The sequence below is a fragment of the Mirounga angustirostris genome, unplaced genomic scaffold (assembly GCF_029215605.1).
Source record: "Mirounga angustirostris isolate CCGP_5_RB_7025 unplaced genomic scaffold, mMirAng1.0.hap1 SCAF_10, whole genome shotgun sequence".
In the NCBI taxonomy this organism is placed as follows: domain Eukaryota; kingdom Metazoa; phylum Chordata; class Mammalia; order Carnivora; family Phocidae; genus Mirounga; species Mirounga angustirostris.
In genome coordinates this window covers 26,019,244-26,034,506 of record NW_026991718.1, presented here as the reverse complement: position 1 = coordinate 26,034,506, position 15,263 = coordinate 26,019,244, and the positions used below count along the sequence as shown (strand labels likewise).

At 42.1% G+C, this 15,263-nt stretch overlaps 1 protein-coding gene across 13 annotated transcripts in view; it reads right to left on the bottom strand.

The window, feature by feature from the left end:
- The window catches only part of TTC27 (tetratricopeptide repeat domain 27), a 168,388-nt gene extending 153,658 nt beyond the window's left edge, over positions 1-14,730 (bottom strand). For 6 of the 13 annotated variants that reach the window (XR_010405508.1, XR_010405510.1, XR_010405509.1 and 3 more), the window contains exons 1-5: positions 14,401-14,729; positions 12,970-13,147; positions 12,238-12,367; positions 7,862-8,002; positions 1,993-2,095 (exon numbers count right to left, since the gene is read on the bottom strand). Coding sequence is in view for 9 of the 13 variants with exons in the window: in XM_064572078.1 (XP_064428148.1) it covers positions 1,993-2,095; positions 7,862-8,002; positions 12,238-12,367; positions 12,970-13,147; positions 14,401-14,500 (652 nt within the window). In the remaining 4 variants the exon portion in view is untranslated. Of the gene's footprint in view, positions 1-1,992; positions 2,096-7,861; positions 8,003-12,237; positions 12,368-12,969; positions 13,148-14,400 lie in introns of all 13 variants that reach the window. The other 7 variants (XM_064572081.1, XM_064572085.1, XM_064572086.1 and 4 more) reach the window with 4 other exon arrangements.
- Positions 14,731-15,263: the final 533 nt, after the last annotated feature.

The window sequence follows — 15,263 nt, the reverse complement described above, 5'->3', positions numbered from 1 at the left end:
GTGTGTGTGTATATATATATGTGCAAAGTCTGATTTAACACATCCTTGCTAATTCCACAGTCTTGTATTACCTAAAATCCTAAAAGAATATAAATGGTCTAAGTCTTGGCAAAAAATAATATAAATGAATCAATTACTATACTCATTGAATAATATTTTCCTTACTTTCCCTTTTTGAATCATGTACAGATTTTCATTTTATCTAAGATTAGCATAGCTTATGTATTTCTACCCTAGAACAAAAAAAAATTGAGAAATTAATTTCAACCAAATTACCTAGCTTAGTAGTATTTATTACTGCACAAACTAACGTCCTCTCTAGTGTATCCGGCCCAGCTTGTTACTACATAGATGTAACTTGAAGGAAACAGACTAAAGAAAGGTATGGGAGCTTCTTGCAGTTACGTATGCACACATGTTGAGTTGTTTTATGCCTTCGTGAATGTCTACTCCATCAAGTACAGATCACTGCTCCTCCACCCCGAGGGATGCAAATGACCCCTTCCCCCATGCATCCCCCTTTATCCAAGGGGGATACGTCCCAGGACCCCCAGTGGATGCATGAAACCACAGTAGTACCGAACCCTGTATATACTACATTTTTTCTCTCTCTCAAAATACGTTATTGTACTGTACTCACCCTTCTTGTGATGATGTGGGATAAAATGCCCATGTGATGAGATGCAGTGCGGGAAATGATGCAGACATTGTGATGTAGCGTGAGGCTTCTAATGACCTTGAGACAAGAGGTCAGAAGGCAGATTATCTGCCTCCAGGCCACAGATGACTGCAGGTAATTAAACCATGGAAGTCCAAACCATGCATAAGGGGGAGCAGTGTACACACACTCACACCAGACATACTCTTGCTATGTGAAACGAGTTTGGGCTTTGGAATCAGACACACCTAAGGTCAAACCCCTTCTCTGTAACTCTGAAGTTCGTTACCAAGTCCAAGTTTATCTGTGTTTAAGTGCTTCTTCACTACAAGGGAATCTGTTTTTGTTTTTGCTTTGCTTTGTTTTGCAACTTTTGCTAAGAATAATCATTCCAAAAGCCCAGGGAAACCAAGTGTCAAGGTACCCAAGATTTTTCCTCTTTTCAAAATGCTTCCCTAGGAAATGTGAAGGGCAACTGTAACAAAGGCAGTGGGGGGCACTGACAGAGGTGTGTGGTTTATTCTTTCATTTACATTTTAGGTACTTTTGTGTATATATGTTACATATAATAAAAAAATAATATAAAATGTAAAAATGCCTCTCTACCTATTGTCATCCTTAGTAAAATGTATTTTCTGCCAAATGTTAAAAAAACAAAGGCTTTCTTCATGTACTCAACAGGATAGCGGGTAAGTAATTTTCTACTCTGCATGAATTTGGCACAATTTACTCCACGTGGAGTCTGTTTCCTTTAAGGGTACATCTATGTAGTAACAAGCTAGGCCAGAATACACTAAGAGGATGTTAGTTTGTGCAGTAATAAATATTACTAAGCTAGGTAATTTAGTTGAAATTAATTTCTCAATTTTTTTTGTTCTAAGAGAAATATATAAACATATGCTAATCTTAGATAACATGATTCAAAAAGGGAAAGTAAGGAAAGTTAAGGAATTTTTTTTTAAATAAAGGAAGTTTACATTAGTTTCCAAAGAGGCTTCTGAGATTAAAGAACAAAGAAAAACTAAAATACTTTTAAGCAGTCTGTGATAAAATCATGGTAACGTGCATAGAACAAATCATTTTCTAAATAGGCAATATAAATGATAATGATTACCTCTTTTAAAATTCAAAGGCAAAAAGAAATTCTATAATCTGACATGCCAATAATTTGTGATATTCCATACCCAGAAAAAAAGGGGAAAAAAAGAAACAACCTCAACCAGAAAGTTACTATTACCTATAAAAAAATAATAATAATAAACTAAAAAGGACTGTCTCAGCTGAGCAATGAGCCTGGAGCCGCACGCCTGCATCAAACAAAATCTGTCCCATACCTTCCTCGATACAGTCTCCAGCAAGAGCAGAGAGCTGCGGGGAGCGCTCCTCCAGTATCTGCTGGTGAACACTCACACATCTCAAAGTCCACCACGGCAAGCTCTACGGAAAGAAAGTACCACGTAAGCTGAAAATAAAAGCCCCTCTAAAAAACAATGTTTATATTAATTGAAATTAGTGTTTAGAATTTTTTTAACATCTGTGAAATTAAACTTACTCTTCAACAAACTTATCCATCCACTGCTGTGTCCTCAGTAATAATACCCAAATCCGCTTCTCCCTCTTCCGCAATAACACGTCTCCTCCATCCTCTCAGGGCCTGTATTTTTAGCCAGTTGGGCTTCCTGATGCCATTTAGAACTTAGTATCTCCTTTAAAATGTCCACTGTGGCACCCCGCTCAACGCCATGATCCACGCAGCCGCTCCCGCAGGAGGCAGAGTGTGTGGTGGGGGTAGGAGGGTGGGAGCGTAATTTCTTCCCTCCTCTGAAATTCTAGCATACTATTTGTACTACCTCCTTTGCAGACACATCCCGCTGCATTCATGGAGGTCATCCCTAGCTTTCGGTGTTGTCCACCATCTACCCAATAAGACAAGAAGTCATGTCCTGCTCATCTCTATATCCTCCTCAAAGCAATAGATTTTGCACAAACTACACTGTAAGAATTACCGTGGATTCAAATATTTTCCAAAACTAAGACAATCCCTTCCACATCCTCGTGAAACCCTCCCATGAAGCCTTCTCCCAAGAGGGCGGCACACATTGGTCTCTCACTTCTCTGAACTTCTACAATGTTCCTAGAAGTTAGCACCACACTGGACAGCTCTTGTGTTCCAAGAGTTTAACTCCACCTGGCCCAAACATTTCTGAGGACAGACTGCATTTCATACATTGTCTTGACTAATGCACAGGCAGAGAACACAGTAGGTTTTTCTCTATTGTCTGGTGTTGTTCTTACTTGATCACAATTCAAAAAAAGAGGGGGGGCTCCCTGGGTGGCTCAGTCAGTTAAGTGTCAGGTTATGGTCCCAGGGTCCTAGGATCAAGCCATCAGATTCCTTGCTCAGCAGGGAGCTGCTTCTCCCTCTCCTTCTGCCTACCACTCCCTCTGCTTGTGCTCTCTGTCAAATATATAAAATCTTTAAGAAAATAAAATAAGGGGCGTCTGGGTGGCTCAGTCGTTAAGCGTCTGCCTTCGGCTCAGGTCATGATCCCAGGGTCCTGGGATCGAGCCCCGCATCGGGCTCCCTGCTCCGTGGGAAGCCTGCTTCTCCCTCTCCCACTCTCCCTGCTTGTGTTCCCTCTCCCACTGTGTCTCTCTCTGTCAAATAAATAAAATCTTTAAAAAAAAAAGAAAAGAAAAGAAAATAGGGTGCCTGGGTGGCTCAGTTGGTTAAGCGACTGCCTTCGGCTCAGGTCATGATCCTGGAGTCCCGGGATCGAGTCCCGCATCGGGCTCCCTGCTCGGCGGGGAGTCTGCTTCTCCCTCTGGCCCTCCTCCCTCTCATGCTCTCTTTCTCTCATTCTCTCTCTCACAAATAAATAAAATCTTAAAAAAAATAAAAAAATAAAAAACCTGATCCTGGGACACCTGGATGGCTCAGTCAGTTAAGCATCCAACTCCTGGTTTCGGCTCAGGCCATGACAGGGTTGTGAGATGGAGCCCCACATTGGGCTCCAAGCTCAGTGCAGAGTCTGCTTAAGAATCTCTCTCTCCCTTTCTCTCTGCTCTTCTTCCTGCTCACCTGCGCTCTCTCTCTCTAAATAAAAATAAATAAAATCTTTAAAAAAAAAAAAAACAAACACTAGATCCTTATCTAAAAACAAAAACAAAAAAAGAGCAATAAGCCCATACAGAAGCATATACAGTGAAGAGCAAGTCTCTCTTCTGCTGCCTCAGTGCTATTCTCCTCCCCCAGAAAAATCCATAACTGCTGCCAGCAACAAGTGACTCAGGTTTGGCAGCAAACCCTTTCCTTTTCTAGACATGGGAATTTAGACAGAGCCAGTCAAAGAGATTGCCCTTTAAAGAAAACATACATCAGGGGCGCCTGGGTGGCTCAGCCAATTAAGCATCTGACTCTTGATTTCGGCTCAGGTCATGATCTCAGGGTCGTGGGATGGAGCCCCGAATCAGGCTCCCCACTCAGTGGGGAGTCTGCTTCCTCCCTCTCTCTCTGCCCTTCCACCCCTGCTTGTGCTCTCTCTCTGAAATAAATCGTTAAAAAGAAAAAGAAAACATATAGCTTCAGATGCTGAATCTTTAAACATCAGATCTATACATTACCTCTTAAGCCAAAACATTTATCCTAGGGGGAGGAGGAGTGTGAAAAAAATAGAGAAAGCATAGCCTGTTTTTCTACTGGAAATAAAAGTACCCTTTTCTATTTGCCAAGAATGGCTGAACAGAAAATCTGAGGCATTAATAAAAAAGAAACTTGAAGCCTTGCTCTAGTTTCTAGATCCTGTCTCCTGATTTTGGCACTTATTACAGAATGTTCTGATTGGAAAGCCACACTAGTCAATAACCTCCTAGACATCAGAAGCGTAAGTGTACTAAAAAGGCACCCAAAAAAATTTTGCCAGCTTATTCCATTTTTTCAAAGATTTGATTTATTTTTTTATTACATTATGTTAATCACCATACATTACATCATTAGTTTTTGATGTAGTGTTTCATGATTCATTGTTTGCGTGTAACACCCAATGCTCCATGCAGAACGTGCCCTCTTTAATACCCATCACCGGGCTAACCCATTCCCCCACCCCCCTAAAGATTTTATTTTTAAGTAATCTCTACACCCAACATAGGGCTTAAACTCACAACCCCGAGATCCAGAGTCGCATAATCTACCAAATGAGCCAGCTAAGCGCCCTCCATTTTAAAAATAATTATAAATAAGGAAACTGATATTCCAAAGAAATTAACTAGCATAACAAACGTCATACAGCTATTAAACGGCTGAGCCAGACAAACTCTGGTCTGATTTCAAAGCCAAGGCTCTTTTTACTCAACATTTACATCTTACTAATACTAATCTATATACCACAGATTAAAGGATTGGGGGGAAATCATCTACTTTTACAGTTCCACAAAAATATCATGATGAACAACTTGATACATTGTTCACAAGTAAGCCTATTCAAAGCTAACTTAAAAAGGTTAAAGTTAACTTGGATAGGTAGAGGACAGTTCTTTCATTTTATCCTCACTTATCAAAGAAGTCATTTTTAGGGCGCCTGGGTGGCTCAGTTGGTTAAGCGACTGCCTTTGGCTCAGGTCATGATCCTGGAGTCCCGGGATCGAGTCCCACATCAGGCTCCCTGCTCAGCGGGGAGCCTGCTTCTCCCTCTGACCCTCCCCCCTCTCATGTACTCTCTCTCATTCTCACTCTCTCAAATAAATAAATAAAATCTTAAAAAAAAAAAACAAAAACTAGCCCTCCCACAGTTAATAATTATAAACTCAGGATAAAACATTAAAAAACTATCTGAAGGGCGCCTGGGTGGCTCAGTTGGTTGGGCGACTGCCTTCGGCTCAGGTCATGATCCTGGAGTCCCGGGATCGAGTCCCACATCGGGCTCCCTGCTCGGAAGGGAGTCTGCTTCTCCCTCTGACCCTCCTCCCTCTCATGCTCTCTGTCTCTCATTCGCTCTGTCTCAAATAAATAAAATCTTAAAAAAAAAAAAAAAGTCATTTTTATATCATTATTTAGAAAATGACATATTAAAGATCCAAAGTAAAAGAACTTTTGTGATTTCACTGAAAGGCAAGACTTCAACACAAAGTGATCTTTGCATGGTGACGTGTAAAAGAAAACAGGGTTGTAAGCCCAGGTGAGAAGTTGTTTAGTATCCGCCAAGCAATTCAAGTACCTTGTCTCTCCAACCCTACCATATGACATCCACAACCAGCAGTTCACATACCTACTGGTTCTCCTAAGTTGACACTATATGTATCTTTTTTTTAAAAAATGCTTAACAGAGCGCCAGGGTGGCTCAGTCGGTTAAGTGTCCGACTTTTGATTTCGGCTCAGGTCATGATATCAGGGTCACAGGATCAAGCCCTGCCTCGGGCTCTGTGCCCAGAGCACAGCTTGCTTGTCCCTCTCCCTCCGCCCTGCTCGAGTGCACTCTATCTCTAAAATAAATAAATAAAATCTTTAAAAAATAATGCTTAACATAATTGCTGATGAAAGTTTTCCACCAACAAAATTTAAAACTGTCCCACTCACTTATTAATGACTCTAGTCTCATAGAAAGACAATGCCATTCGGCAGCCCTATGCCTTGGTAGTACTTGCTTTAGAGCCAAGTACTAGTCGTTCTGTAAGAGAGCATTTCACTCAGATCAACTCTGGAAAAATTTTTTAATTCAAGCTAACATGGCTAAAAAATCAAAGATAAGGCCTTACGTCTACTCTGACATATTGAAACCCTTCTAGTAAAACTGATTCCAATTCCTCTGGCTTTCATGACAGCGGAAGAGGCAAAACTTGCCTTCTTACCTCTTCTTTGTCTAAACTGAAATACTTGGGAAAATAAGCCCTTAGACAGTAGAGACCAAGTCTACATTCTGATAATTGAAAACTGTGTTTCTCAAAATTTTTCAGCCAATACTGAGAAATTGGGAGGTTTCATATAAAATTTAGATTTATTATTTCTGGTAACATGGGTCAAGTTGCCACAATCAGAACGGAAGTCAGCTAGCTATAATCTGCAGGCCAAATCCAATCCCCCTACCCTGTTTTTGTACAGTACAAGAACCAATAGTTTGTACATTTTTTTAGAAGATTTTATTTATTTGGCTGCGCCTGGGTGGCTCAGTCGGTTAAGCATCTACCTTCGGCTCAGGTCATGGTCCCAGGGCCCTGGGATCGAGCCCCGCATCGGGCTCCCTGCTCAGCGGGAAGCCTGCTTCTCCCTCTCCCCCTCCCCCTGCTTGTGTTCCCTCTCTCGCTGTGTCTCTCTCTGTCAAATAAATAAATAAAATCTTTAAAAAATAAATAAATAATAAATGATTTTATTTATTTGAGAGGGAGAGTGAGAGAGAGAGAACACGAGCAGGGAGAGGAGCAGAGGGAGAGAAAGAAGCAGACTCCCCACTGAGCAAGGAGCCCGATGTGGGGCTCGATCCCAGGACTCTGGGATCATGACTAAAGACAGATGCTTAACCGACTGAGCCACCAAGATGCCCCCAGTTTGTACATTTTAAACCACTGAAAAAAACACAAAAGAATATTTTGTGACATGTGCAAAGTATGTAATTCTTTACTTATAAAGAAACAATGTAACAGGGGCACCTGGGTGGTTCAATCTGTTAAGGGTCAGACTCTTGATTTCTGCTCAGGTCATGATCTCAGCATCCTGAGATCAAGCCCCATAGTGAGCTCCACACCCAGAGGGGAGTCTGCTTGAGATTCTCTCTCCCTCTCCCTCTGCCCCTCCCCCTGCTCAAATGTGTGCGTGCACGCACACACTTTCTCTCTAAATAAATGAATAATCTTTAAGAAATGATGTAACAGACATTCCACAAATGCTCTACTAAATCCAACCCGAATAATGAATGTGTAGGATGTGAGCGAGGAAACAGTAATTAAGACCCACTAAGATCCACAGTAAGAGTACTGAACATACATACGATCTATATAATCCTTTAAAAGGGGCTCAATATAGTATCGTTTTGTATTAGATGAATCTCAGAAACGGAGAATGTTTTTGTTTATTTCCATCAGGTTTTAAAGTGAAATACCTAAAAAAGACTTAGAAAACCACCAAAACACTGTCAGCATCACACCTGAAGTCTGATGCTACTCAGCACAAGTCATCCCTGGGTATGAACCAACTGCCTTCTTTTCTCTCCTTACCTGAATAGCCGTCAGTTTATGTCTCACATTCACTAGAATAGCTCGCGCTAATAAGAGCAGAATAGGCTTTGAGGTCAGGCTGTAGACTGATTCACCATCTAGAACAAGCAGATTCAGAACAACTGCATCTAGTCCTTTGACCTGAAAAAAATATATAAGCCAAGATGACCTAATTTAACAAAATATTAATCTTTATAGGTCTTGGAGTAACATATTTTCCAGTTAATTCAGCTTTGAAACAAAGGCATCAATCTATTACACAGCAATTGGCACTGGACAGAATCATAACCTTATAAATGCCCCTGGGGACCCACAAATGCAGGCCACCCTGACAGAATTCTCTGGAGATGGTATTAACAAGACAATAAATAAATGTGTGAATGTATGAATAGCCAAATACATACATTTCTCTTCCCAGTGCTACCTTGCATCATCATGAAAAAATGAAATGCTTTTCTATCTTCTGCTTAAGTAAGTCAGCCTCTGCCTACCCCCAAGATATAACACTGATATTCCAACTGAGTTCTAAATGTGCTTCCAGAGGTTTGGGGAAATGGTCTGTTTTTAAAGAGGACTGCTTGTATTTAAAAAACAAAACAAAACAGACAAAGCAAAGGTTACAACTCTTCGGAACAATTCCTCAGTCAAGACAGCATATGACATGTAAAAATATAAGTATTTATCACCATAATAGTGAAAAAAATTTCAACATCTGGAAGCCAGATTACTAAGACCAACCTTTCTGTGCGAGAGGTGACCAATACCGCTCAGACATGGACCTTCAGTGCTATTCCTCTGAGACCAGTTAGCATCAGATGTCAGTGTTAAAATGACAAGGCCATAAATTAAAGGCAGGGAAAATGAATTTGGCTTTGGTCACCATACTCCATGACCATAAAGTATATTCACAAATATTTATGCTTCACAAGAACTAAGAAACATCAATCAGCACAGGAAAATGACAATTAGAAAATACTGACGTGTTTAAAAATTTCAACTCCTCCTACCTTCCAAATTCTCAGACTGCGGGTAACGAGTATAAATTGAATATTCTTTTTATTTATTTATTTATTTATTTATTTATTTATTTATTTATTTATTTTAAAGATTTTATTTATTTATTTGAGAGAGAGAGAATGAGAGACAGCACAAGAGGGAAGAGGGCAGAGGGAGAAGCAGACGCCCTGCTGAGCAGGAAGCCTGATGTGGGACTCGATCCCGGGACTCCAGGATCATGACTTGAACCGAAGGCAGCTGCTTAACCAACTGAGCCACCCAGGCACCCTTGAATATTCCTTTTAAAAAGAACCTGACAGGGACGCCTGGGTGGCTCAGTCGGTTAAGCGTCTGCCTTTGGCTCAGGTCACGATCTCAGGGTCCTGGGATCGAGCCCCAAGTTGGGTTCCCTGCTCAGCGGGGAGTCTGCTTCTCCCTCTGCCTGCCACTCCCCCTGCTTGTGCGCTCTGTCTCTCTCTGACAAATAGATAAATCTTAAAAACAAAAAACAAAAAAAACAACCTGACATTACCAAGAAGAGTTGAACATGTATATACTCTAGGGCATAGCAACTCCACTCACGGATATATATATACCACAGCAGAGCTTCCCAACTCTGGGAAGATCATCCTCTCAGCCCTCAGGGTATCACCTACAGCCCGAGGGCCAGTAAAAACAGCCTCCTCTGCTTTTTCAGTATGCTGTGCTTTGAAATTCTTGCAAATGATTTCCAGAAGATGTGTTCCTAATAGCACTGTATGTAATACATTGGGGGCAAAAAAAAGGAAATATACCATATCGCCATCAAGAGTAGAAGAAACATACACGTTCTAGTATAGTCATACAATTGGAATACTATACAACAGTAAAAATGAATAATGGTATCATTTCAAAAATATACCATTGAACAAAGCAAGTCACAGAAGAATGCACAGTTTGTTTCATTTTATAAAAGTTCAAAAACTGGCAAAACTAAACAATACGTTTTCTAGAGTTACAGAGGTGCTGAAACTATGAAGAAAAGCAATGGAATGATTAACACAAAATTCATGGGACTGGCTCATGGGAGAGGAGGGCCAGGGACACCATCAGGAAGCACACACAGGGGACCTTCTAAGGCAGTATTTCCAACCCTTTCCAAGTCACAGCACACGCAGAGATGCTATGATTAGTGGTGCAAAGCAGGGAACTAGCAAATGCTGCCGACCAGTTCCAAGGCTCTCCCCGCTCCAGCCCAGACCCCACACAGGCAAAGGGGCTCTACATCTGGGGAACTGCGGTCAGGAAACTGCTCTACAATGCTGCCAATGTTCTCTCTCAAGCTGTGTGGGAGGAGCAAAGTGGTTTTATTATTTAAACTGCATACACTTCATATGCTTTTTTTTGAATCTATGAGGTAGTTCTAATAAAAAAAAAAAATCAAGGTCTCAAAGTTTCCCACAATCTGGCCTGAATCCCATGAGGTGTGACCTTTCAATGCTACTCCAGTAGGCTCAAAACATCCTGCTCCCACCGCGCTCTTCCCCACTCTGAACTTCCGCTCCCGTGACTGCATCCAGACAGATGTTCCTGCTCCTCTCCACCTGTCCGTTTCCTCAGCACCCTTCAGTTCACCTCACGGTCCACTCCCAGCTAAACTGTCTGACCAAATTCCCGTTCCCCACATCTCTTGGTTAACTGCAATAATCTTAACAGTCCAAATCTCTCACATAACCTACTTCTGTACTGCCTTGAACTGTCCCCTGACTTTACAGATGCTCCTCCACTGGCAGAGCTGAAAGAGGGCTGGGTTTGGGCCCAGGAAATGTGGCTTCCAATCACCCAGCTGTAAGACCTCTGACAAGGTTCCTTCACCACCAGAGCTTCCATCTTCTCGTCTCTGGGATCCTCAAACTGATAGAACATGTGAATTAAGCACTTGCCCCACATATCTGTGCTCAACAAACACTATGACTTTGACTATTTGGTGAATTTTTAACCTACACTACAGGGCTGAAGAGGCAGAAACTGTTTCATCCACAATAACAGAGGGAGTGAGATGTTCCATATAAGCAAATTTCTAGACAACTGAAGCATTTCTCTTTAAGTGACATTTTTTACTTTTACTTTACTTTACTTTAGTACTTTAATCACTCTGGATGAAAACCTCTGTAAAGGGCTCCTGGGTGGCTCAGTTGGTTAAGCAACTGCCTTCGGCTCAGGTCATGATCCTGGAGTCCCAGGATTGAGTCCCGCATCGGGCTCCCTGCTCGGCAGGGAGTCTGCTTCTCCCTCTGACCCTCCCCCCTCTCATGCTCTCTCTATCTCATTCTCTCTCTCAAATAAATAAATAAAATCTTTAAAAAAAAAAAAAAAAGAAAACCTCTGTAAAGTGCAGACTCAATTCCCTTCTTAGGCATAAGATACAGAAGATCTTTTAAACTTTCGATAATGATTCAGAGCCAGGATTATGAATTTCAATTATTCTACTGCAACATGATACAGTGACTCACCACACTGATGTGTACAGAGCTAATTACTGTGGCTGTCAGTTTATGGCTGCTTTTCTACTTCTTTTTCCACCCCACCATCAGATTGTTTTAAATATATTTTATTTCTTTCTTTCTTTTTAAAGATTTATCTATTTGAGAGAGAAAGAGCACGTGAGCAGGGGTGGGGCAGAGGCAGAGGGAGAGAATCTCAAGCAGACTCCATGCTCAGCAAAGAACCCAACACTGGGCTTGATCTCATGACCCTGAGAACAGGACCTGAGCCGAAACCAAGAGTTGGACTCTCAACCGACTGAGCCATCCAGGTGCCCCTATTTTATTTATTTTTTTTAAGTAAGCTCTATGCTGGGGCACCTGGGTGGCTCAGTCGGTTAAGCATCTGCCTTGGCTGGGGTGGTGATCCTGGCGTTCTGGAATTGAGTCCCACACTGGGCTCCTTGCAAGGTGGGGAATCTGCTTCTCCCTCTGCCGGCCACCCCCTCTGCCTGCCACTCCCCCTGCTTGTACTCTCTCTCTCGCACTCTCTCTCTCGAAATAAATAAATAAAATCTTAAAAAAAAAAAAAAGTAAGCTCTATGGCCAATGTGGGGCTCAAGCTCACAACCCCAAAATCAAGAGTTGCACACTCCACCAACTGAGCCAGCCAGGAGCCCCTCTACCATCAGATTAGTAACACTTATCTCTAATTCCATTCCTGACAGTGGACCTTCTAGAAATACTTGAAAATCTGATCGATGACCAAGGATTCTCAGTACACTTTGTACAAGCTATATATAAAGTCGTATTTTTTCCTACCTACTATTGACTCCAGTTTATAAAGACCAGTTCCTAAAGAAAGAAAAAAAAAAAAAACACAATAATAACTATATATGACATTTCCAAGAAGTATACCTCACTGAATTGCTGGAATAAAACAGATGGCAAAAAATCCTGAGGTTGTAAATCAACGAGAGGCCCCGTCCAGTTACTCTGAACAAAAAGTTGCAAACTGCTTACACCAATTAGGAATATCAGCTGTTGTCTGCATATAAGAATAAAAAAACAAATATGAACCACTGTATAACCACAACCAATTTCATTTCAGTTTTACCAAGAAAAATATAAAATATTAACCAACATTTATAGAGATCATCCAAGTACAAAATAAAATTTCTGAAACCTAAACAATTTATGTCTCAATGTCCAATATTATAACCATGAGCCACATAGGGCTCTTTTATTTATTTATTTATTTTAAGATTTTATTTATGTGACAGAGAGAGAGGGAACACAAGCAGGGGGAGTGGGAGAGGGACAGGCAGGCTTCTCACTGAGTAGTGAGCCCAATGCGGGGCTCGATCCCGGAACCCTGGGATCATGACCTGAGCCGAAGGCAGACACTTAACGACTGGGCCACCCAGGCGCCCCACATAGGGCTCTTTTAATTTAATTACAATTAAATGAAATTTAAAATTCTGTCCCTCAGTTGCACTATTTCAAGTGCTCAACAACCACATATGACTAGTGGCTGCCATACTGGAGAGCCCAAGTTTTCCAATGACTAAAACCACTGTCTTAGGCTGGCAAAGCACTATTAAATGTATTCAGTCTGTTTCTCTATGAAAATTTCAAATAAAATTCTACCTTTCAGTTGTGTCCAAATCTGTTGAGTAATCCAGGAATGTTACTATCTGCTTCTCCAGGTAGCTGTCCATCTTTTCTTCAGTCATAGTTGTTGAGTTAAAAATATTTTGAGTCAATGAATTTAAGAATATGGCCTCATAATTCCCTTCAAGCAGCAATTGTAAGAAAGATCCACTCTCTGCAATATAAAAAATTAGTCCAATAATTCAAAGGACCAATTTTTTTTCATACTGTAAAGGGTAACACTATTAGGTAAATCTACCATTTTACATTTTAATATGAAAAAAAAATGTGTATCCTTAGAATGCTTACTATACATTAATCACAAAGCACTGAGCAAATTCCCATTATTCTATGAACATCACTTCTTCTACAATTAGCAGCTCATCCATACAATGAGCAGCAAGGTAGAAGCAAGGTAGAAGTTAGACACAGGAATAATATTTCTCATTAGTAAATATTATCACCCTTCTGGGAATTCAAAAGAATCAAAAGATTCCTATTGACAACAGAAAAGTTTCCACAATCAGGGGTCTAAGGCCTTTCATAATCTGGCCTCTTGTATCCCCACCATACTCCCTAAGGAACAGCTGGTTCTCTCAACTGTTCCCCGAATATCCCATGCACATTCCTGCCTCCACTTTTACACTTGTGATTTCTCCTGCTGAGCTCTTCTCCACATGTCTTACCCTTTAATCAAAATTCTGCTCACGTCTAACTTCTTCCATGAAACTTTTCCAGATCACCAGACTTCACTTGATCTTAGCCAAAAGGCCAAGAAGCGATCCAGATCACCAGACTTCAAAAACTACCTCTCCTGAAGCCCCTATTGCATATACACACACACACAAACACACACACCCGCACACTAGTGTTCTAAACTGTTATTTTTCTTCCGGGTCCAGTCTAAATCTCACAACCAGATGTGCCTTTATCTCACATTTATCACTAGTAAATATGCTGTTAACACCTCTCTCCGGTAAATGTGTACTGTTCATAAGAATTACATCTTTGCTGCCTCGTTTCAGCTTTTATGCTTACCAACTGTGGGGCCTGGAATAAATTACTTAAACAAGCGGGCTTTAAACGTCTTCACCTGCAAAATGGTATTAAACGTAATATCTATCTTAAATGTCTATTGTGAGGATTAAATGACAATAAATGTCAAGGACTTAGAAAAGTAGCCGACATCGCCATCGTTGTTACCACTGAGCCTAGGCGGTGAGAAGGTTGGGATCAAAACAAGCACTGAGCCCAGAGGACCTCGCCCACCACATCAAGGATGCAACAATCCAAAGTTTTAAGGGATCAGCTAGATTTCGGCAGAAAAAACAAACAAACAAACAAGGAGGAGTGAGAACCCAGCCGGCACCACTCTCCGCTCACAGTCCACACGCTGGCCTCCGTTCCTGGAAGGCTCGCCTTTCTCACCTGAACCGGCGACTCCCTCCTGCTTCCATTGCTGCCGCTCAGCCTCAGTGGGGAAGCCCCTCAAAACTGCCAGCTCCGGTATCCACAGCACCCTGGACATCGCTGCAGCCAAAAGGGGTTCTCCGAGGGTCACACGGAGTCAACAAAAGAAAGTGAAAGAAAGAGGGTCCAAAGATGCCGAAACCTAGAGGCAACAGATCCTGTGAATACCACCCACAGACCTGGAAGTCCATGTGCAGACATCGTCACTTGGACGCGGCCATGACAGCAGCGCGGGACACCCTGGGAAAAACACACACTCGGCTCTGGTTTCCGCCTAGGAGACCTACTCAAGACCTTAGTACTGAGCATGCCCAGTAGAGATGCCCCGCCCGGGGCAGTGTACGGGCGGCTTGGAGGGCGCGGTCGACTTCAGCCCCGCCCTAAAGGGGCGTTGCCAAGAGCTGTAGACGACCCGAGGGGGTGGAGTCGTCTTGCACCACCCACTGAGGATTGGGATTAAAATGCAGCTGGAAGCCCGGGTCTCGTCCTGCCAAGAGGTAATAGGCATGGTCTACCGCTTGGGTTCCTCAGCATTTTTGGATCAGAACCCTCCTGACTACCTAACCAAGGCCCTTCACGCAAAATGCATGTGGGCCCTTGCTACCAACGTTCGGGTACCATTCCGGGAAGTTCGAGGCCCCGTGAAGTGGAGTCGACCAGCCCAAGAACCACCTCTGCAGTGAATAGGTTTTTTTTCTTTTTTTTCTTTAATTCATGAGAGACAGAGCGAGAGAGAAAGGCAGAGGGAGAAGCAGGCTCCCAAGGAGCAGGGAGCCCGATGCGGGACTCGATCCCAGGACCCCGAGATCATGACCTGAGCC